Here is a 25863-nt window from a genome sequence, read left to right on the forward strand (position 1 = left end):
GCGACATTTGAAATTGCGTTTTTTTTTTTTACGTTGGATAGAGGTAGAGACAGAGAGCTACAAAATGGTATATCATACACTACAGTTGAGGATCAATGGGAAAGTCATTTTGCTTTGAAAGTTGATAAACTTGTAAACTCACTTTTGAGAAAATGGCCTTTGAATGTTTTGGTACTACTATTGGAGAGCCCTTCTTTGGCTACACCCATTCAGCATCGTTCACACCTTTCTTAAGCTTTAGCCCCACCCATATCTTTAAGGGTTGATCTGAGCATTCTGTACTAACAGCAGTCAATCACCCAAGCTAACTTGCTAGCTACTTCCAAACAACTAAGTGAGAGAGAATACCTCACTGAACATTACTCACCCTAGCAGAGCTGGTGAGGCTTTTATGTTATCCAAAGCGTTGGTGACTGCAACTGTGCTGTCAGATTGTCAGTTCGTAAACTCAGAACGTTTCACGTTCAGAGTGCACACTGGGCGCTTTGGCCCGATGAGTAGGGTTGATCTGAATGTTCTGACCTCACAATGGCAGTCAAGCACCCAAGCTAACTGGCTAACATTGGCTAGCTTGCTAGCTACTTCCAGACACATAATGAGAGAACACCCCACTTTGACCATTTTACTCGCCCTAACAGAGCTGGTTAGGCTGTTTTCATGTTATCCAGAGTGTTGGTGACTAACTGTGTTTCTGCCTAAAATTTAATTGAGCTTTTTTGCCGACGTTAACTGACACCGGCCATATTCAACTGGTGTTTAGCCTTCGTAAATTCATCAGTTATTCTGCACTCTGGCACACTAAGATGAGTCTTTTATTAAGACATGTAGCTAGCTAACTAGCTAGGTAAACAATTAACCTTAATCCCAACTCATGACGTTACTGCCCTACATGAATCTGCAGGTAGCTAACCAACCAGGGTAAATGTTAGCTAGCTAACATTAGTCTATAACTAGTGGCTCTGAGATACGAATTATAAGATCATACACGTAACATTAGTAAGCAAGCCAGGCAACTAATGTTAGCTAGCTAGCTAACAGTACACTTTAACTTGAAATGAAAAGACCTTATGTCAAAATTAGAAAGTGAAATATCTGAAAATGTAGCTAGCTAGACTATCTTACCCGTGGTCTGAAAACGGAGTAGATAGCCACAGCGAATTTACCAGCTAGTACGTCTATCAACAGTTGTTGCAGTGACATGCTATTGAAATGGATATTTGCATTATGGAGTCTTTTGTTAAAACATGTAGCTAGCTAGCTAGCTAGCTTAAAAATGAACCATAATCCCAACTCATGATGTTACTACCCTGCATGTACACTTTAAGTACACTTTAAATTGAAATTAAACCACATTCTGTCAAAATTAGAAACGTGTGATATCTGAAAAAGTAGCTAGCTAGACTATCTTAACGTATACATCATTGTTGGACGTGTCTCCTGTCGGATGCCACGTTGCCCTTAGTTTCAAGATGTAATCAGGAGACATGTGTTTTCTCCATCTCCTTAGCTATCATACTCGAATTCCATTGATTTCAAATCTCGGTCCTCCAGAAAGTGGAGAGCATTCATGTAACGTTGGCTAGCGAGCCAGTCAGCGAACGTTAGCTAGCTAACAGTACACTTCAACTTGACATTAGGTTCATGCAGTTTTACTAGGCGATACATAAAAAAAATGTGCTAAACAGGATTACCTAGACATACTGACCAGCTCAAAAAGACAGAAGCGTGCTATTTGGCAGACCAATCCAAACTAATCTCTCGGCATGTTCAGTCCACTCGTTATCTTAGCCAATCATGGCTAGTGGAGGGTTGCTGACTTTTTCTGTGACTAAACCAACTAGGCTTGTAATTTAACAATTTTATTTTGTATTTACAGATGGCATGCAAGTTTGTTATTAAGGCACATGAAAGTTCACATGTTCGAGAAGGCATTTTCTGCCAAAAAACACATTTTTATTTTAAGAAAAGTTTACCTTCAAATGGCTCTCGTGTGAAGTAGTGACCGGCGACATACACTTAGTTTACTGAAACAGGTCACATGTTGTTGTGTTACAGCCTGAATTCAAAATTGATTAAATTGGAGGGTTTTCTCACCCATATACACACAATACTCCATAATGACAGAGAAAACATATTTTTGGAAAATGTTACTAATTTGTAAAAAGGAAATACTGAAATATCTCATTTACATTAGCATTCACACCCCTGAGTCAGTACTTTGTAGAAGCACTTTTGGCAGCTATTAGAGATATGAGGTTTTCTGGGTAAGCCTCTAAGCGCTATCCACACCTGGATTGTGCTACATTTGCCCATTATTCTTGCCAAATTATTCAAGCTCTGTCAAATTGGTTGTTGATCATTGCTAGATGTCAATTTTCAGGTCTTACCATATATTTCCAAGTAGATTTAAGTCAAGGCCACATTCACTGTCTTCTTGGTAAACAACTTCTGTGTAGATTTGGCCTTGTGTTTTGTAATTGGCCTGTGTGTAGCTGGTGTGGAGGAGTCAGGCGCAGGACAGCAGATATGAGTAAGGAACGTAATTTTACTCAAGGAATCAATAAATACAACACAATAAACTAGCCCACAATAACGGACCAGATACATACAATCAATCACTCACAAAAACCATGGGGGAACAGAGGGTTAAATAATGAACAAGTAATTGGGGGATTGAAACCAGGTGTGTAAAACAAAGACAAAACAAATGGAAAATGAAAAGTGGATCAGCGATGGCTAGAAGGCCGGTGACGTCGACCGCCGAATGCCGCCCGAACAAGAAGAGGGACCGACTTCGGCGGAAGTCGTGACAGTTTTATGCTACTGTCCTGCTGGAAAGGTTAATTCATCTCCCAGTGTCTGGTGGAAAGCACCAGGTTTTCTTCTAGGGTTTTGCCTATGCTTAGATCCATTCAGCTTATTTTTTATCCTGAAAAACGACCCAATTCTTAATTATTACAAGAATACCCATAACACGATGCAGCCACCACATTACTTGAAAATATGGAGACTGGCATTGAGTAAGGTGTTAAATTCTATTTGCCCCAAATATAACACTTTGTATTTAGGACAAAAGGTTAATTACTTTGCCACATTTTTTGCAGTATTACTTTAGTGCCTTGCTGTAAACAGGATGCATGTTTTGGAATATTTGTAATCTGCATAGGCTTCCTTCTTTTCACTCTGTCAAATAAAATTTTGGATTAACTACAATGTTGTTCATCCATCCTCAGTTTTCTCATGTCACAGCCATTATACTCTGTAACTGTTGTAACGTCACCATTGGCCTCATGATGAAATCCCTGAGAAGTTGACTTAGGAAGGAAGCCTCTAGTGATGTTGTCTATTGATACACCATCCAAAGGCAGAGTTCATCTGTCCAGTGTCTGTGTTCTTTTGCCCATCCTAATCTTTTATTTTTATTGGCCAGTCTGAGATATGGCTTTTTCTTTGCAACTCTGCCTAGAAGGCCTGCATCCCGGAGTCGTCTCTTCACTGTTGACGTTGAGACTGGTGTTTTGCGGGTACTATTTAATGAAGCTGCAAAAACTGTCTAGTTTCTCAAACTAGACACTATTGTACTTGTCCTCTTGCTCAGTTTTGCACCTGGGCCTCCCACTCCTCTTTCTATTCTGGTTAGAGCCAGTTTGCGCTGTTCTGTTAAGGGAGTAGTACACAGCATTGTATGAGATCTTTAGTTTCTTGGCATTTTCTCGCATGGAATAGCCTTCATTTCTCAGAACAAGAATAGACTGACGAGTTTCAGAAGAAAGTCTTTGTTTCTGGCCATTTGGAGCCTGTAGTCAAACCCACAAATGCTGATGCTCCAGATCGTCAACTAGTCTAAAGAAGGCCAGTTTTATTACTTCTTTAATCAGAACAACAGTTTTCAGCTGTGCTAACATAATTGCAAAAGGGTTTTCTAATGATAAATTAGGCTTTTAAAATGATAAACTTGGATTAGCTAACACAACGTGCCATTGGAACACAGGAGTGATGGTTGCTGATGATGGGTCTCTGTAAGCCTTTGTAGATATTCCATTAAAAATATGCAATAGTCATTTACAAAATTAACAATGTCTACACTGTATTTCTGATCAATTTGATGTTATTTTAATGGGAAAAATGCTTTTCTTTCAAGAACAAGGACATTTCTAAGGGACCCCAAACTTTTGAACGGTAGTGTATGTCACTAGCACAGGATACAGAAGGTGTAAATGGTACTATGAAATGGTTACTTGCATAGTGGAGTCTTTTATTTAGACATGTAGCTAGCTAGCTAGCTAGCTAAACAATGAACCATAATCCCAACTCATAATGTTACTACCCTGCGTGAATCTGCAGGTAGCTAATCAACTAGGGTCAATGTTAGCTAGCTAGCTAACGTAAGGCTATACCTAATAATGCAAATGGCTCTAAGATACGAATAATATTACTACACAGATCATACACGTAACGTTAGCTAGCGAGCCAGCCAGCAATCATTAGCTAGCTATCTAACAGTACGCTTTAAATTGCATGAAAATGACTTTCTGACAAAACTAGAAACATGTAATATCTTCAAATGTGGCTAGCTAGACTCTTTTACTCATATACAAGAATGAATGCTTCTCCCTCTCTGTCACAGATGCCATAGTTGCCCTTAGTTTGAAGATGTAATCCGGAGACAGGTGTTTTATAAAACAGCCTGTGTGTTCTCTTTTTAACTCACTCCACATATTTACAATCAAACGGCAGATTTTTCTCCATCTCCTTTGCTGTCATACTCTGCTTCCACCGGGCATTCCACTGATTTCAAAACTTGGTCCTGCAGAAAGTGGAGAGCAAAACCTTTGAAGTTCTTTGTGAAATCTTTCAAAAAAGACACGTTAGAAAGGATTACCTACACATTCTGAGCAGGTCATGTTATAGACAGAAGCGTGCTACATGGCAGACCACTCCAAAGTCATCTCTCAGCATGTCCAGCCCATCCATTATTTCAGCCAATCATGGCTACCGGGAAGGTTCCAGTCTTTTTCCATGGCTAAACCAACTAAGATCATAATTTAACCATTTTATTTGTATTTACAGATGGCATTCAAGTTTGTAATTAAGGAACATGAAAGTTCACATGTTCCAGAAGGCATTTCTGCCAAAAAACACATTTTTATTTAAAAAAAATTATCCTGTGAAGTAGTGACGCGCGACATACGCCTACTTTCCTAAAATAAGTCACAATTTTGGTTTTCTGGGGAGGCATTCTGTTATCTCTGCACTGACATAGACAAAAACAGTGCTATTGTCGCCATGTCTGAAATTGACAGATTTAGTGAGAGGGGAGTTGGTAGCCCGCACACCCCTGTCCCCCAAAGTGTCAAAACACAAAGCTCCTTCTCTTTCCAGTGAGTTTTCTCTTCATCTGATGTTGCCATAGGAGATTCATACTGGAATGTGGATATGCGTGGGTGTATACAATACACACCATGCAGCACACATCCAATCCTACCTTACTACTGATTTCAAACTTGGGTTTCTTTGCTTTTTAATCATGAGCGGTTAATTCATTACTGTGAATAATGACTCTGATCTGTAAGCTTCCATTTCTCATCTCTTCTCTCTCTTCATATCCCAGCGCTCCTTCGTTAGTGGGGTTTTAATTGGCCGTTGGGCTAAGCTGAAGACAAGGAAGAATTGATTTCCTTAAACATAATCACCTCAACCAGTTGCCTAATGACTGCTGTCACTGTGGGCTCCGAGGAGAAAAATGACCAGTCGATGCTCTCATTGATGCCCTTCACCTCATCCCACCAAAGGGTAGAAAGCAGAACCACCTACCCCATCTTACCTGTTTGGATGAACCCTTCTAGCTGGGTGACAGCCTGTGAACGGTCCATCCATCAAACACACATGCACGCGCGAATGCACACATACATGTACAGTGCACCTTGTTTACATTCACATACACAAAGACAAATACACAGACACACACACAAATGTGCACATACAGGCCAGGAACAGACACACACACACAGGCATGCAACACACAGGCATGCATGCACACACACAAACAGAATAGACAAGTATTAGCCCCATGCTGACATGGTCCAAGTGAGCTTAGGTGTACTGTATGTGGACAGCATAATGTACTGTCCAAGTGGCCATTTGTCCTCTGCATATCACTCCCCTCTGGCCCCATGGTGTCCGATCAGGTCTATTGTACTGCTCACATTCTCTGTCTGCACAGATGGTACTGAGTTAACTGCTCTAATGTCCACCTGGCTGATGGCTGGACATAGAGCTGCTTATCTCACCCCAGGGCCTGGAGCTAAATAACACACACATGCGTGCGCATACAAGTACACATACACACACGCGTGCACACACAGGCACGCACACACACTCATACACACGCATGCATGCAGATCCACATACACACAGGCACGCCCAAATGCAAGAACACACACGCATGTTTTGATCAAATATCCCATATGGAAGTGAGATAGAAGAGATGAGTTTGGAAGAAGAGATGATACCATATTCTTTGAATGTCCTTTGAAATGCAGTTCATACAGATGTCCAATCTTAATTTGACCAGTTTCTCACATCAGAAAAATAATCCTACAGCAACAGGACATGTGAATTATATGGATTATAAATAATGGAAATATTTGCAGGAGTTGATACATTTTTCATTAGGGCAAATCAAGTCAGATATAACTAAGTGGAAATTACAAACTTTAGAAGCCTTTTTAAACCTTGAAAATGCTCAGTGATCAAATGAAGAGAGGACACCAGTACATGTTCATCACACCGGTTTGCATTTCTTATTGACAGAATAATTGATTCCTCATAGCAATGCATTTTCAGCATTTAGGAGTCTGATGGAATCATTGTGGTTTTTGACCAACATCGACAAAAGGCCAGGGGTATGATAAATATTCCCTAAGTAGTCGGAACTTGAAGGTGGGCATTTTGTGAGGGCTGCCTCTACAACAGGCTTGAAAGCATGTCTCCAGGCAGGAAACTACCAGTAAAATATTGAATAAATCCAACATATTGTGAGTTTTAGGGTTTAAATATAGTGCACTCAAGGGATTCTTTCCTCACTTTTATGGTTCGTGTTATGCCTCATGGCCCGATATACTGTATCAAAAACTAAGCTTGTGGAGAGTGACATTAATTCTGCAGGACAGCGGTGGCCAACATAACTGCAAATGTACTCCTTTTAATCCCAGTCTCCACTGCCTGTGGTCTGGGCATGGCAGACCTTGATGAAAATGTGAACAGAAAAGTGTTACCAAGCTCAGCTCAGATATTTTTTTCAAGATCCAGCCACTTCAAACATTTACACAGCCATCCTCCAATAAGACAATATAACGATTTTACCACCATGTTTAAAATGCAATACCACCATGAAGAAAATCACACTGCTACAAAAAGAGGAAGTGTTCTTTGGTTCCATTTTACCTATTCTCCCTCTGATCATCCCTCTCTCCTCTCCTCTGTGAGCTCCAGTTTAATTGTTGGACGATGGTGTCTGTGGTGACGGCTGTCAGAGGAAGATGAAGAGTTTTTCCCGGGGCGTGAGGAGAGGGCCACACGGTGATGGAGGGCCCCTCTCCTGCAGCTCCGCTGGCTGCATTAGCACGCCACTTTATAACTATGTGAAAGGGGCACTTCCAGTGGCTCCCTCATTACTCACCGGCCCAGTCGGGGCTCTGGCAGGCCCCTGCCCTCTCTCTCTCTATCCATTCTCTCTCTCCATTCTCCTCTCTCCATTTTTTGGAGAGGAGGGACGTCCCTAGGCTCCTTCAGCCCCTCGCTCCCCAGGGTGATCCTTATTGTTACTTTGACCCATCAGTGGCACATTTCTCCTCCACATTATTTTGACACCCTCTTCTGTCAGAACGAGGTCCATTGTGCTGCTGTTGTTGTAAATGATGTCACCTCTGTAGGAGAGCCATTGTTAGTGGAGGCTGGTTTAACCCAGTCAGCCTGGTTAAGGCCTGGTGTGTGTTGTAATAATGAGATTTAATTGCTCCGTTTCTCCAGGCCTTCACTCCTGAACCTACTGGAACAGATGATTATCATATGCAGGCTCTCAGGGATGTAAGGAGAGCCACGTCAATGCAAGAGCAGAGCATGATTTCCTCATCAGGGAGTGATTTGTAATGGATTGAGGAACACCCTGAGAGTCAAATTAGAATCATCTAAATGCCTCTAGGGGCAATTTGCAGCGCATGCTGTGGTGAAGAGGATAACATAGTAATTTCATGTTTATGTGCCTTACATTTATTTTCAGCAGTATTTTTAAAATGTGTAGTATGTGATTATATGAACTCATGATTTAATTAAGTTCAGGTTGTTAAAAACAACAGAAAGGTATTTACACTCAGATAAATATAGTCATTTAAAAAGATGAAGTGAGTAACCATAGAAGCTAATTAAAAGAAGCATTATGAGCCTATTTAGTACAATGTATTTTTCTAGCTCACTGTCGATCATTTGGTCTATATAGAATTCACATCAGGGATTTATTCCCTTTCTAACATCATTTTGTACATATACCAAACATCATCGAACATCAACCCTACTCTTGACGTTGTATTATATGTTCCACAGTAATTAACCAACCAAACTCCTCAGCTCCATGTGTCAGCTAACCATGTGTCTCTGTCCCTCTGTCTGTGTGTCCTCAGAAGGAGGTACGTGTGAGGTGATCGCAGCCCACCGGTGCTGTAATAAGAACCGTATCGAGGAGCGCTCCCAGACTGTCAAGTGCTCCTGTCTACCGGGAAAGGTGGCCGGGACAACACGCAACAAACCCTCTTGTGTGGATGGTAAGGATATGTTCAAAGCATCTTTTTCATTTTTAATATCACATACGGCTTAATATTCTAAAAAGAAGTAGTTCTCTGAATGTAGTGTTGAGGTACTTTTTTACAGTCATTTATAGCTGATTGTAATTACAATATTGCTGGCTTTTACGCACTTTTGAATGAGACTGCCACACGCTGAGGTGTTTCAACAGCTTTCTACCTAATGCGGCTCGTTCTTGCATGAGTAGGGTTGCAAAGCTACTGGTATTTTACCCACGTTACTGGAATCTTCAGTAATTTTAGTAATTAACTGAAAATCTATGGCAATCTGTAGAAATGTAGGTAATTTATACTTGAATAACTTTCATAAAATGTAGTCATATATAGTATTCATTTTTATATGTCTCGTCCATATTGTCCATGTAGATACACCATATTGTTCAAGATAAAATAGTCTTATTAATGAAAGGACAAAAGCACTATTTTCAATTACCTTTCCAACTTGTCCAACTATTGACTTTTTTCACAGCTGTCACCAGTTTGACACCACAACATTTACAACAAGTACATATTGACAAAGTAAAATAAATCAGTGTAAAAATCTTCATATTAAAAGACCAAGGGTGTTGATGTTTTCTATTTACGATAATGTTTTACAGCTTTATCATTCAATTTTTTTTTTTAAATGTTATTGAATTATTTCATATAGTTTACATGTGATAAGGCCACACAAAGGGGCAGAGATAATTACAGACACCTGTGATAATCTGAAGTATCCCAAAAGGGCCACTCGATACTAGTCTACGATCCTTGAAAGATGCCAACATTCTGGTAGTTTACTGGTAAACTTCAAAAGTTTCAAATAATATACTCTATGCATGACTCTCTTCTGTCCTAATGAAGTCAATTAAGATAATATCAAAGCACTCTAAATTGGAGACTAAATCGAATCTGGGTGAGTGCTGCAAAGGATTGTGGGAGACAAGCAATACCTCAGATGCACAGCTGAGCACATGAGAATTACCCATGTTTCATATTGCATGGCCCAATGCAGCTTAGGTTCATAAATGAAAAAATAAAAAGCACAAGTCTAGGAACCCCTGGGCTGACACACCTGAAATGCCTGAGGAAAATAATCAACGGAGTGACGCAGTTACAGGGAAACAGAGCAAAGGACCACAGGCAGTCACAAGCCCAGTGAGATAGAACACAACATAACAGAGGTCCTTCAGAACTAATTTATCCTGATGCAGTTTATTGTTTCACCTCAAACTCCTCAATGACCAAAGTAATCTAGACTGTCCTCACAAAGGAACGACACAGTCTTCATCATGAATGACGGTACTATGAGGAGGCGTATGTCTGCCCTCTTCAATCCATTTCATAGGCTTGTTTAGCTACATCTGACACATGAGACAGACAAAGCTAAGCAAATTCATTCTTGGAACCAACTGCGTAAACTTTTTGAAAGTTCTGAACTGAGCTCCAAAGGCTAAGGACTCCGAACTTGGTTGACTTACCAAATTTAAGAAAGCCGGCGTGTTCCACAGCTAAGGCGATGTGACGCAACAACCAATGGTTGCGTGCCACATCACCACAAATTGCTATGACATACAGTTGAAGTCGGGAGTCTACATACACCTTAGCCAAATACATTTAAACTCAGTTTTTCACAATTCCTGACATTTTATCCTAGTAAAAATTCCCTGTCTTAGGTCAGTTAGGATCACCGCTTTATTTTAAGAATGTGAAATGTCAGAATAATAGTAGAGAGAATGATTTATTTCAGCTTTTATTTCTTTCATCACATTCCCAATGGGTCAGAAGTTTACATACACTCAATTAGTTTTTGGTAGCATTGCCTTTAAATTGTTTAACTTGGGTAAAATGTTTTGGGTAGCCTTCCACAAGCTTCCCACAATAAGTACATTTTGTCCCATTCCTCCTGACAGAGCTGGTGGAACTGAGTCAGGTTTGTAGGCCTCCTTGCTCGCACACGCTTTTTCAGTTCTGCCCACAAAATGTCAATAGGATTGAGGTCAGAGCTTTGTGTAGGCCACTCCAATACCTTGACTTTGTTGTCCTTAAGCCATTTTGCCACAACTTTGGAAGTATGCTTGGGGTCATTATCGATTTGGAAGAACCGTTTGCGGCCAAGCTTTAACTTCCTGACTGATGTCTTGAGATGTTGCTTCAATATATCCACATCATTTTCCTCCCTCATGATGCCATCTATTTTGTGAAGTGCACCAGTCCCTCCTGCAGCAAAGCATCCCCACAACATGATGCTGCCACCTCCCGTGCTTCACAGTTGGGATGGTGTTCTTTGGCTTGCAGGCCTCCTGGTCAATATGGCCAACAGTTCTATTTGTGTTTCATCAGACTAGAGGACATTTCTCCAGAAAGTACGATCTTTGTCCCCATGTGCAGTTGCAAACCGTAGTCTGGCTTTTTTATGGCGGTTTTGGAGCAGTGGGTTCTTCCTTGCTGGGCGGCCTTTCAGGTTATGTCGTTATGGACTCGTTTTACTGTGGATATAGATACTTTTGTACCTGTTTCCTCCAGCATCTTCACAAGGTCCTTTGCTGTTGTTCTGGGATTGATTTGCACTTTTTGCACCAAAGTGCGTTTATCTTTAGGAGACAGAACGCGTCTCCTTCCTGAGCGGTATGACGGCTGTGTGGTCCCATGGTGTTTATACTTGCGTACTATTGTTAATACAGATGAACGTGGTACCTTCAGGCATTTGGAAATTGCTCCCAAGGATGAACCAGACTTGTGGAGATCTACAATATTTTTTCTGAGGTCTTGATTTTCCCATAATGTCAAGCAAAGAGGCACTGAGTTTGAAGGTAAGCCTTGAAATACATCCACAGGTACACCTCCAATTGACTCAAATTATGTCAATTAGCCCTTTTAGAAGTTTCTAAAGCCATGACATCGTTATCTGGAATTTTCCAAGCTGTTTAAAGGCACAGTCAACTTAGTTTATGTAAATGTCTGACCCACTGGAATTGTGATAAGGTGAATTATAAGTGAAATAATCTGTCTGTAAACAATTGTTGGAAGAATTACTTGTGTCATGCACAAAGTAGATGTCCTAACCGACTTGCCAAAACTATAGTTTGTTAACAAGAAATTTGTGGGGTGGTTTAAAAAACGAGTTTTAATGACTCCAACCTAAGTGTATGTAAACTTCCGACTTCAACTGTATATTGCTTTAGCTGATACTTCAAATACCTATCCAGCCGTTGTAAGCTCTGTCAAGCATCCATAATGTCTGAGCATAGGAACGCGCCCAATATGTTATTTAGTGCATTTCACAAAGGGAAAACCCACCTGAATGAAAGGATATAGTGCAGTATGTTAGATGGATTGATATCCTTACATTGCCTTGGTGTGATAACGTTTGATATGATCAAGATATGAGGAGAGTTGAGAGGATGGGGAGTGAGGTGGTGGGGAGGGGAGAATGAATGGAGACGGTAGGAGAAGGGGATAGGGGGGATGCAGAGGGGGGAAGAGAGGGCTGGGAGACACTTCATGCCTCGGTGCTCCTGGCTCCTGCAGTGAGGAAAGAATCCCTGTACCTGTTACTGTATTAATTAACAGCCTGTTATATAGAGAGAGGGGATGGAAATGGAACTGACAAGTCACTGAGCAGCGATGTTCCAGCAGTGAGCACCACGGCACCCCAGAAGGAGGGAGGAAGCGTGCCAGTGGTGCCTATCCCTCTTTCATAGAACCAGGTGAAATGACAGAGAAAAACAGATGCCATTTTGTACTCAGATGATCATAACTTTGCATTTACATTTTTGTCACTTAGCAGACGCTCTTATTCAGAGCGACTTACAGGAGCAATTAGGGTTAAGTGCCTTGCTCAAGGGCACACCAACAGATTTTTTTACCTAGTCGGCTCAGGGAATAGAACCAGTTGGTACAATACACAGGTAACAAAAGAGTCCGCAATCAAGGAAAATCATTGAAAGTGTTAAGACTTTAGTGTGTGAACTCATTCTGAAAGTTGTTTGTGTGGAGCCTGCGGGTCCCTGTTCAACTCTGTGAGGGATTATAGACCTGTGTAGTCAATGTCCCGTGACTGTCCCCTCAGTGGTGGGGTGGGGCATGGTGGGGTGTACTGGCCCAGATGGAACTCATCCCCAGGTCTCCTATTATTAATGCTGCATCTACGATGAGTAACGATGCTGCTACCCAGCCGGGCTCATCTTACCCTCCAGTGGATACCTGCTGTGTTTGTCCCATAGACACAGACACACACACACACACACACACACACACACAGCACCCTATCTTCCTACACGTGCACCAAGTCCTGTACTGAGGGGCAAGACGTAGAGATCGATTACTCTCCTTTGAGACAGGTGTATTAACTGTCATTAGCATCAAACCAGGCAAACCCCTAAACAGAACAGAGAAAAAAGACTGCATTAAGATTAAACAGTTCCAGTTCCATTCTTTTAAATGTAATATTTACTCCTTTGTGGATATGCGAGATGTGTATTTTTGAGTGATTCTTCCTCTGGGATTGGTAAATGATTGGGGTATTTATTAATGCATGGGAATGTGGTGCTTGTGTTGGAGGCTGGTGCCTCACATACTCAGTGGGGGAGTGCTGTAAGCTTATCCCTGCATGGGAATTGATTATTAGCTTTGACAAGTAGAACTACGTCCCAGTTATGTCAGGGCCAACAAGGCTTTTAGTGAGGAACATCCCTTTTAACAAGTCAAACACTCAGGCTTATTTCTCACAGCCCATGCTAGGCCAATGCAATATGCTCAAATTAGGCGCCTGTCACGGCACCACTGCCTTTATCCTGCTATGAGAAATGCAAGTGCACAAACACTGTACACATACTTTTTACACACACACACACACACACACACACACACACACACACACACACACACACACACACACACACACACACACACACACACACACACACACACACACACACACACACACACACACACACACACACACACACGTCCAGAATGCTGTTTGCACCCTGCCACAGACAGCGCACATACTATTTATACTGTAGCAATGATGATCTCTTGTCACAAGCAATACACACACACTTTCTCTCATACATACACATACTGTACAGTACACACACAGACACACATTTATTTTCCCTCTTCGGCATATTAAGTGTGGTGCTAGCCACTGATGGAGAATAAACCCTTCTGTTTGGCTGTGGGCGGGTAATACTGAGCATGACAGGTTGTCATGGTACATTTGAGCAACGTCCAGGGGGAAACGACACATGGACGCTAGCTACTTCAAGGGTGGAAAGAGATGCCTGATTCCTCCATACAGTCTGCTGATCAAAAGAACCATCTAAATAGCTACAGAATAAACTACATAGTTTGAAAAGGCCCTTCAAAAGATAGTATTTTCCCTACGCAAGGCCATTCCCATCATTAGTGATATCAATGTTTCAAAGAGAATACTTACTTCATTATATCTGAAGATGTGACATGCTACATACACTGAGTATACAAAACAATAAGAACACCTGCTCTGTCCAAGACAATGGCTGACCAGGTGAATCCATGTGAAAGCTATGATCCTTTATTGATGTCACTTGTTAAATCCGCTCCAATCCCTGTAGATGAAGGAGAGGAGACATGTTAAAGAAGGATACATACGCCTTGAGACGAATGAGACATGGATTGTGTATGTGTGCCATTCAGAGGTTGAATGGGTCAAGACTAAATATTTAAGTGCCTTTGAACGGTTTGTGTCAAGAACTGCAACGCTGCTGGGTTTTTCACACTCAACAATTTCCAGTGTGTATTTCCAGAATATTCCACCACCCAAAGGACATCCAGCCAACTTGACACAACTGTGGGAAGCATTGGAGTCAACATGGGCCAGCATCCCAGTGGAACGCTTCGACACCTTGTAGAGTCCATGCTCAACGAATTGAGGCTGTTCTGGGGGCAAAAGGGGGTACAACTCAATACTACAAAGCTGTTCGTAATGTTTGGTATACTCAGTGCATTTCATAATATGATTCAGCAGGATCATCAAGAAAGGCAAGAATAAAATAATTTTCTTCTACAACATGTGTACTGTACACACTGCTCAGACTATACAGAGGAGATGCATTCTTTATACACACACACTTGTGCTGGCTGCATTAAAACAATGCTTCAGACCTGGCTTCAATCCAATGACATCTAAACAAAGTCACACAAAATGAACATCAAATTCACTTATTGGAAGACCTCTGTCTTTCCCAGCATGCTTTACTCAGTTATAGACCCACTTGTGATGAGTAAGCCTGCAAGGCCTCAACCTGGTGCCAATACAAGGTCAGCAGAACAGGGCTGTAGCTCCTGTAGAAAAACAATGCATCCTCCCTCGCTGCACGCCCGCCGACACGAGCAAAGTAAAAACTGTACAAATACTAAAGAATGCCTGAGTCAGAGTTGTTTATTTTTCTTATTGAATGGAACCAGGAAGCTAACGTCCTCCAACTTTGTTGCATTCCACAAAACTCTTCCCTAAAAGCGGGCATCATTGGACACTTGACAAATCAACTGACAAGACAGGAAGTGCTCAGCAAGTCATTCAGCCAACCAGGGCTATTCTTTGTGTTCCACGCTCTGCATAGTTCCACATATACTACTTCACGTTTGGACACTTTAAAGTTCCATCCATTGTCAACATTCTTTTTGCAAGAGCAATTGTACAGGTTACAATTGACAAGTCATGGGAAATTCAAAAACTCTCACCAGAGGTGATACAGTTCTACAATGACCACTCGGGCACACTTCAAGAAAAAGAAAACACTATTACAAGCACATACACATGCAATACACACACACACACACACACACACACACACATACACACACACATACACTCATACACGCAAATATACACTTTTCACATTCCATAAATACAGGCTGTAGTCCCTGGGTAGTCATTATGATTGTAAAATCTTGGACATGTAATAATTGAGAGGCCAAACAATAGTGTCTGTGTAGCTAATCAAGAGCCAGTCTGGTACTGTGCAGAGCAGCGATTAATACAAAATAATGACTTGTGAAACTGACCTCAGATCTAGGGTCTCTGTCTCGGCCCCTCCATAATCACACACTGGCTTCATTATTCCAGCTCTGTTGACCTTCCCCAGTCTTATTACTGCCATTACAAAATGGCTAGTCTCCCTGGGACAGGGAGGCTCATCTCTCTGTGTAAGGACTGATCAGGCCTCTTCATTAAAACAATCAGCTCATTATGCCCAGTTTGGGGGTTTGTTACTGGTCTGGTGAGATAGGACTCCCATGACTGATTGATTTGGAAATAAATGAGTGATGGGTTAGAGACACAGACACCGAGTGTTGAGGTACTGTAGATTGATTGGAGAGTAGAAGAGTGCTGCTGACTATTAGAGGCTGGAGGGACATGGTGCCAGACAGAGGGGCACTGGAGGGCCAGAGGGGCGTTAGAGAGAGGCAGAGAGAGTTCCCCGTTATCCAGTGTGAACTATTGATCCATGCCCCCAACACCTGCAGAAAAGCCAAGACATAGGAAAAGGCCATTGATTCATTTCAAGTAAGTCCAGTCCATGTATAGTGTAGAGAATCATTGTACCATCTAAACTGCTGTGAAATATATGTTCAATAACCAAAAATAATGTATTTTCAGTTGTTTGAAACTGCTGTACAAAACCTAAAGTAAAATACTCAAAAACAAAACTTAAGAACACGAAGTATAGAAATAGCGCAGATAGAACATATCTACCGCTTCTTAGATGTGCTTTCATTGAGAATGACAGATCTATAACTTTCTATGTGAATTTGGTCGGGTCACCCAAAAATGTACACATTGCAGCTTTAACTATTCATTGAAACTTCAGGCATGCCCTCAAAACTAAACTGGGACCAAATTCAATTATGTTCGCTCATCTGTCAAGGTGTTCAAACATTGTGTTACATTGTGTTACCTGTCAGACATGTGTTAGGTTCAGTCTATCACACACTGTAACTACCCCTGTGTGGATGCTTGACTATGGGGACGTCATCTACAGGTCAGCATGCAAGGAGCCCTTGAGAATTTAGACATGCTTTATCATTCTGCCGTCAGGTTTTCCCCTTACACGTCTCATCATATGAGTTCTACACTGAGTGTACAAAACATTAAGAACACCTTCCTACTATTGAGTTGCTCCCCCTTTTGCCCTCAGAACAGTCTCAATTGGTTCAAATGACTAACACAATTGGTCTCTACAAGGTCTTGAAAGCGCTCCACAGGGATGCTGGCCCATGTTGTTCTGTATTGACTTTGTGTTTGTCATAATGTCCCTGTGCTTCTGTGTTGTGATGTCTGTCTTGTCCTATGATTTTAATGTTTTTTTGTTACTGTATTTATTGCACCGCACTTCCCAGTCGTCACTGGTCATCATTGTAAATATGAATTTGTTCTTAACCTCAATGTAAAGGTGGATTATACTTTAAGAGATCTGTCATGTAGAATAGAGGTCTTCACGGATCCACTTGTTCCAAGGGGGTCCGAATCCAGAATTCTAAGTATTGTCACTCTCTGAGTCGGATCTTATATGACTGTCACAGGTATGTGTAGTTTTAACTGACTTGTCCAGAAGGATCCACACAGATCCAAACGCGACTGCAGCAGTAGAAAGAGAGAAATTGTATAATTTATTCTGCTGCTCTTGCTTTTCACAAGAGTGACGCGTGGCACGTGTAGCTTGTTGTTGTTGTTGGCCAAACATACGTCATCAACGCGGCAATAGGCTACAGTCACGGAGCCTCCATGTGTGGCAAAGGTTAGGAGATATATAATCAATGGAACATGGAATTCAAATTATGGAATTAAAAGTTAAAGGAGAAGGATAGGCAGTGGTGTAAAGTACTTAAGTAAAAATACTTTAAAGTACTACTTAATTCGTTTTGGGGGGTATCTGTACTTTACTATTTATATTTTTGACAACTTTTACTTTTACTTCACTACATTCCTAAAGAAAATAATATACTTTTTACTCCATACATTTTCCTTGGCAGCCAAAAGTCCTCATTACATTTTGAATGCTTAGCAGGACAGAAAATGGTCCAATTCACACACTTATCAAGAGAACATCTCTGGTAATACCAAATGCCACTGATCTGGCAGAATCACTAAACACAAGTACTTTGTTTGTAAATGATTTCTGAGTGTTGGAGTGTCCCTCTGGCTATCCGTAAATAAATAAAAATATACAATTGTGCTGTCTGATTTGCTTAAATTTAAAAGGAATTTTTAATTATTCATACTTTTACTTTTACTTCGGATACTTAAGTATACTTTAGCAATACATTTACTTTTGATACTTTAGTTTACTTAAAACCAAATACTTTTAGACTTTTACTCAAGTAGTATTTTACTGGGATACTTTATTATTTTACTGGGTGGCTTTCACTTTTACTTGAGTCATTTTCTATTAAGGTATCTTTACATTTACTCAAGTATGACAATTGGGTACTTTTTCCACTACTGAGGATAGGCTACAACAACCAAGAGCCAAATGGTAGGCTGCTACTTAATATTCTGAATGGAGTTTATTTGTAACTGTGTAGGACGAGAAAGCGCGTGCAGCCTGAATTAGCCTAGCTAGCTAGCTTAACTAGCGTCTCCTGGTTTGATGCAGTCAAGACAGGTACGATGTAATCATACTGAATGATAAATAACCTTGCTGTGACAGCTATCTACAATTGCGTCTTCTCCCTGCTCCCCGTGTCACTCACTCGCTCACTCAGAGTAGTGTGAGTTAATTAAGTCAGTTAATTGACTGACACTACAAGTCAGTTCAAATTGCACATACCCAAGACCCATGACAATCATATCAGACCCTCAGACCCGTGACATAGAAAACGTTTTGGTCCCGTGAAGACCTCTAATGCAGAATTTGGTCCATCATGATTGTGCCAATAATATTTTATTTTATTTCACCTTTATTTAACCAGGTAGGCCAGTTGAGAACAAGTTCTCATTTACAACTGCGACCTGGCCAAGATAAAGCAAAGCACTGCGACAAAAACAACAACAGAGTTACACATGGGATAAACAAACGTACAGTCAATAACACAATAGAAAAAGTATATGTACAGTGTGTGCAAATGTAGTAAGATTAGGGAGGTAAGGCAATAAATAGGCCATAGAGGCAAAATAAGTATGACATACAGACAGATATTTTTGTGATGACCAGGCCTTGCACTGTAGGTGATTTACCCAGGGACCACTGTCCTGCTATAGTAATCCACATCCCCTCCATAGTTCTCGTCAGGAGAGGAGGGCAAACAGGAAGGGTCATGAAGTCGCTGTGGCTGGGACTTTAGTGTTGGTAGTGGGAAAGGGGGGGGTAGGGGTGGAGTGGACTGCTGGGTAGTGAGGAATGGATCCCAGCCCATAGACTGGCACTTTTCCAGCTGCCATGGTCACTAAGAGAGAGATGTCCTGGCCTGGATTCAATGGATCTGGAGCTCCATATTAACCCTGAGCCTCTCCTTTAGCCCCTGTGGCTCTCTGACTCCCTACACATCCTGGATCACACAGAAGGGCTGCCAAGTTAAGGCCTGCTATTTAAGTTGGGTTCAAATTGTTTCAGTTTAGCTTTTACGATGATGACCTTATGAATGAGATGGAGAAGTCTGCCACTGTCTGCCACTGTCTTATCAATAGACATCTTGTCTCTAAGGTACTGTAACGGTGGTAGAAATGACTTGGAGCTATTTATATATCTTGCACAGAAAGCCGTTATGCTGTTTATAATGAGGGCAGAGTTATTGTCTTTGAGACATGTTTGACAGGCACATACAATTGACTGGCCCTATAGAAATGACTAACACAGATGTAGACACTCAGCACACAATGTGAGGAGAAATCAATGTTTCGTGGAGTATAGTAAATACCATTCATCTTTCATGCAAATTACAGGTCATCTTTCAACCCCTCTGGTGAGGCAGCATTTTAATCTCAGCTCTCCCTCTCTCTCCTTCTCTTTTCTCCGTCTCTGTCTCTCTCTTTCCATTCCAAAAAAAATACAAATATTTGCAGGTATTACTTCACCATTTTCAATTCAGTGGATTCTGCATTCAAAGTGTTGAATATAAATCCTTCTCAATGTTTCCAGGTTCTGCTGTCAATAACAAAAATCATGAGGTAAATAGAAAACAGGCTCATTGCAGCACAAAACGATCAGACGCATTTATATTTGATGGTGTTTGTCCAGCTCAGCCCTGGCTTAACTAGAATAGCATGGAATCCAACATTGCAGCATCTCAGAAAGACCTCATGGTGAGATAATGTTTCCTGCCATCACACATGCGATTGCTGTGTGATTAAGATCGGATGCATATTTAGTGAAGCTACACAGTGTGTGAGAAAAAGGGGGAGAGAGAGAGAGAGAGAGAGACAGAGAGAGAGAGAGAGAGAGAAAGAGATATGACAGATGAGTGTGTGGTAATTACTGTATGTGGTGAACAGCCACGGGGGAGCCTATGGTTAATGTGTGTTTGGTTGGTGTGCGGAGGAAGATAACGCTTTGCTCTGGGCTCTGCTAGCTCTGGTAGCTTCAGCACACAGTTAGGCCATCTTTAGGGGGAGGGGAAGCGTCAGCCTGGGATTGCTGATACTTCACCGAGGAGTCTCTGTGGTTTCTATAAAGCCAATGCAGCAACTGTATGAGTCAGTTCTTCTCGGAGTGTGAGGAGTGTGTATGTGTCCAGTGTTTGAAAAGTAGGCTACAGTTCAGCCTGTTCGTGCTCCGTATGTTTCTACAGTTTGTACCACAAGGCACAGGAGCTTTACTGTGCCCTGCATTTCTGAAGAGGTGCTTACAAAGACTTGCTACCCTGTAACCTTGGTTACACCGACTACAGAAAAACTTTACCAGAAAGGTGAAACAGGATGTGAGTTGCTAAACCCCAATATGTCTATCTTGACTCAGACATTCAAACTTCCAATCCTATCCAGTTACAGGGGAATGGAAAAACTTTAGGAAGGTAAGCTAAGCAAAGAGATGCGCTCAATCTAGTGCTAAACATGTGCATTTAAAATAATATAATAAAAAGTACAGTAGTACATTTCTGGGTGAAAAGAAGATCATGCAGGACAAACACCAGACTGGCTCATTGCCTTCAATGGGAATGAAGGCTCTATACAAGACATTTCTATCACTGGAAACAGAAGCATAACGGCACATGGGTGATACAAAGCACATACTTTCTAAGTTTGAATGTCACAGAAACCACTTTGTGAATTCCTGTGGTAGACATGCAATAGGTGCACACGCACAGGCAGATGTTCACACACAAACACACAACACACAACACACAACATCTCGATGAGAAGACGGGAAAGAACCTTATTTGTTTTGTCTAATAGCTAGAGGACGTGTTTTGTAGATGTTAATGAGAGGCAATTAGTTTTGATTCAAAATAAGATTACTGCTTCTCCATGCAATGTTACTATATCAAAACAAAATAATGATTAATCACTGTTTGGGCAAGACATTATTGTCAACACCGAGATTCATTTCACAAACTGTACAAATTGCTCTGAGCGAGGAAGGATGAGAAAACATTCATTTTGAAACATGTGTGGGTCTTATCACCATAGTCTGTTCACTTGAGGACTTTTTCATCATACTGAAAAGCTGGAATTATCCTCAATGTGTCTGTTGCCCACGCCTGTGTACCAATATTGTGTGTAATGACAGGTTGGACTCAGCCCTCTCTCTCTGTCTCTCTCTCCCCCCGGCAGCGTCCATTGTGATTGGGAAGTGGTGGTGTGAGATGGAGCCGTGTCTGGAGGGAGAGGAGTGTAAGACTCTGCCTGATAACTCTGGATGGATGTGCTCCTCTGGGAACAAGATCAAGACCACAAGGGTGAGACTCTGCTATGGCCCTAGACAAACACACACATCACACTGAACGCAGCACACACACAGCACATATACACATCAGCACAGCACACATAGGCTACTCTCTCACAATGGCTATGGATGTGTCAGATAAGCTTTGTGAATCTGTTGGTTAAGTGAGTCGTGGTGAGAAGCCCTCACTAGAAAACAACCACAACCACAACAACCTATCAGGCGGTAAATAGAACCTGAGTGACCATAGCTAGACAAGAAAGTTGTGATATAAATGCTTTGGTACATCCACTGGTGTACTGTGGTAGGTGCATCTCCTTTCCCATTCCTATCATTTGGGTAATCACCTCCTGAATCGTCTCCTGTTATTTCATATGAAGAACCCTACATTTTCAAAACTCAAGCAGAGTTCAGTGGGAATAAAGTGTGCACTTGACACGTATTGTGCATGTGTTTGTTCTAGTGAGGTGGGCTTTTTAAACTGTAAGCAGAATATCCAATGACCTGCGCCAGAAAAGTGTAAGCAAGGCAGTGAAAAACAACGTGTTTTTGCCTGAGGGGTAAACTCTTTTAGAAGATAAACTTAAGAGCAAGTGCCTTTCCACTGCCAGGCAGTGTGTAAAAAAACAAGATGAAGAATCGGTCGTAAGAAATGAAAATAATAAAAGGAATAAAGTGAGCTCATCTAACACTCTGTGACAGGTTGATCGGCAGATTTGTATTCATTCTACGGGTGCAGCCTCCCGCTTCTCTTAGTGATTCGTGACCATGACTGAATAGAAATAGAGACTAATGTGATAATGGTGACAGGAACAGCCAGGGAAGGTTAGACCACACAGGGTTTCTCAAGGTTGTTCCGCTTGCTTATGCAATACACAGTCTATACTTACATGCTATTCCAAGCCCTAAAAGTGAAAAGAAGTTGACCGGATGGTACGATTTTGCCTGTCAAGGTAAGCAAACTTTAAGAACGCCTCTCAGAATGCATTCTTTGGACAACAACGTGAAATGCGTTTCATAAGTTGGATGTAACCTTGGACGAACCCTCTCGTTGCCAAGCATATTTCCTAAAACAGTGGTTCACAAACCTCTCCTTGGGGACCCCCTACCATCCTATGTGTTTGATCTATTCCAGAGCTAGCACACCTGATTCAAATTGTCAACTAATCATCAAATCCTTGGTCCTCTGCTCAGACATTGCGTGCATCAACCAATGGTTGCGTGACACGTCATCGACTGTGCCGTCGGGCACCAGATTGCTAAAACATATGATGTGGTTAGCTGATACCTAAACTACCTATCCAGGCACCCGTTGAATACATGAATCAGGCAAGCTAATTCAAGGCCACAACAAAATATTGAAATGTCTGGCCATCCCCGAGGAGAGGTTTGAGAACCACTGTCCAAACGCTCATCATATGAATCAATTACTATGTGCAGTACTAGAAGTGATCTGAAGTCAGTGAACAGGAAGGGATCCTGTGCGTGTGCAGTAGGGTCAGAGGTCAAAGGCTCTACGAAAGGATATACTAAATATCCACATCAACATTTTCTCTTGACCCTCTCTTTGCAGAACACTGCGCCATACTCACCTTTTTAGCTCTGGAAGCAAAATGCAGAGGATGCTTCAACAGAAACTGAGCTGCATTCTTGCTTCTGTAAAGGTTAGTCTCTCTCCAGCTTTTCTTCATGTGCACTTCACTAAACAACTATAGGAGTGTGACTGATTGACTTATGTTCATTGGCTTCTCATTAACTCAAATACTCAGTGAAAAATATTCAACTGTGTGTGTTTACAGTATGTGCATAATTAGGCAAAATGACACAAATACTATGCGCTCTCCCTTCTACTCAAGATTACAGTATAACACACACAACACATGCAACACGCGCAACAATTTAAGAACTATCTCATGTACAGTACCAGTCAAAAGTTTGGACACATCTTCTCATTCCAGGGTTTTTCTTTATTTGTACTATTTTCTACATTGTAGAATAATAGTGAAGACATCAAAACTATGAAATAACAAACATGGAATCATAGAATCATTGGCGACTCCGGGATGCTGACCTTCTAGGCAGAGTTGCAAAGAAAAGCCATATCTCAGATTGGCCAATCAAAATACAATATTAAGATGGGCAAAAGAACACAGACACTGGACAGAGGAACGCTGCCTAGAAGGCCAGCATCCCGGAGTCACCTCTTTGCTGTTGACGTTGAGACTGGTGTTTAGAAGGGTCATATTTAATGACATATTTAATGAATCTGCCAGTTGAGGACTTGTGAGGCGTCTGTTTCTCAAACTAGATACTCTAATGTACTTGTCCTCTTGCTCAGTTGTGCACAGGGGCCTCCCACTCCTCTTTCTATTCTGGTTAGAACCAGTTTTCACTGTTCTGTGAAGGGAATAGTACACAGCGTTGTACGAGATCTTCAGTTTCTTAGCAATTTCTTGCATGGAATAGCCTTCATTTCTCAGAACAAGAATAGACTGATGAGTTTCAGAAGAAAGGTATTTGTTTCTGGCCATTTGGAGCCTGTAATCAAACCCACAAATGCTGATGCTCCAGATGCTCAACTAGTCTAAAGAAGGCCAGTTTTATTGCTTCTTTAATCAGGACAACAGTTTTCAGCTGTGCTAACATAATTACAAAAGGGTTTTCTAATGATCAATTAGCCTTTTATAATGATAAACTTGGATTAGCTAACACAATGTGCCATTGAAACACAGAAGTGATGGTTGCTGATAATGGGCCTCTGTACCCGTATGTAGATATTCCATTAAAAGTCAGCTACCATTTACAAAAGTCAGCAACCATTTACAAAATTAACAAAGTCTACACTATATTTCTGATCGATTTGATGTTATTTTAATGGACAAAAAATGTGCTTTTCTTTCAAAAACAAGGACAATTCTAAGTGACCCCAAACTTTTGAACAGTAGTATACATATGCAGGCCTCAACCCCTCCCCTGAGAGCACTTGATTCAGTATATCATGCGGCCCTCAGGTTTGTTACCAATCAAAAACGTTGAACACACCATTGTGATCTCTACAGCGTCATTGGCTGGTCGTCATTGACCTTGCGTAGGCTTAAACACTGGTATACACTGATTTATAAGGCCATACTGGGTAAAATGCCACTTTCTCTGTTCTTTTTTAATCAGGTCGGTAAATAAATATAAATTACGGTCCCATTCTCAATTGCTTTTAACAGTACCAAGAATTAGAACAGGTCATGGTAGAAATAGTTTTAGGTACTCAGCTCTGTGGTTTTGGAATTCTCTCCTGAACATTTGAAAATTTGATGATCTAGTCACGTTGGTGGAGTTTTAACACTTCATCGATGTAACTATCACGAGTGTAATTGTCTTTAGGACAGCTGTTTTCTAGTCGTGACATTCGTGTTTTTTTTACGTAATATGTAATTGTTGTACTGTATGTGTGTCTATAGTTTTTTTAATGTTGTGTTAGTGTATGTAAGTTGTTTTGTCTGAAACTTTGTTCCCCTGCTGCTATTGGGAAAAGCGTTGCTATCTCAATGAGAAAAACCTGTATAAATAAAGGTTAAATTAAAAAAAGAAAATGTTAAAAAAACAGACACATCTCAACATCAACTGCTCAGAGGAGACTGTGTGAATGAGGCATTCATGGTCGAATTTCTGCAACCACTACTAAAGGACACCAATAATAAGAAGAGACTTGCTTGGGCCAAGAAACATGAGCAATGGACATTAGACCCTTGGAAATCTGTCCTTTGGTCTGAGATCTTTGGTTCCAACTGCTGTGTCTGTGAGAAGGAGAGTAGGTGAACGGATGATCTCCGCATGTGTGGTTCCCACCTTGAAGCATGGAGGAGGAGGTGTGATGGTGTGGGGGTGCTTTGCTGGTGACTCTGTCTGTGATTTACTTCGACTTCAAGGCACACTTAACCAGCATGACTACCGCAGCATTCTGCAGCAATTCGTCATCCCATCTGGTTTGCGCTTAGCGGGACTATCATTTGTTTTTCAACAGGACAATGACCCAACACACCTCCAGGCTATGTAAAGGCTATTTGACCAAGAAGGAGAGTGATGGAGTGCTGTATAAGATGATCTGGCCTCCACAATCACTCAACCTCAACCCAGTTGAGAAGGTTTGGGATGAGTTGGAC

General features: G+C 41.3%; 1 protein-coding gene across 2 annotated transcripts in view; it reads left to right on the forward strand.

The window, feature by feature from the left end:
- Positions 1-25863, forward strand: part of LOC115150778 (chemokine-like protein TAFA-1) — a 256384-nt gene that overhangs the window by 221964 nt on the left and 8557 nt on the right. For both annotated transcript variants that reach the window (XM_029694447.1, XM_029694450.1), the window contains exons 3-5: positions 8679-8819; positions 21595-21719; positions 23280-23370. In XM_029694447.1, coding sequence (XP_029550307.1) covers positions 8679-8819; positions 21595-21719; positions 23280-23306 — 293 coding nt within the window. In that variant the 3' untranslated portion in view covers positions 23307-23370. The remainder of the gene's footprint in view (positions 1-8678; positions 8820-21594; positions 21720-23279; positions 23371-25863) is intronic.

Source organism: Salmo trutta, chromosome 16 (genome assembly GCF_901001165.1).
Source record: "Salmo trutta chromosome 16, fSalTru1.1, whole genome shotgun sequence".
In the NCBI taxonomy this organism is placed as follows: domain Eukaryota; kingdom Metazoa; phylum Chordata; class Actinopteri; order Salmoniformes; family Salmonidae; genus Salmo; species Salmo trutta.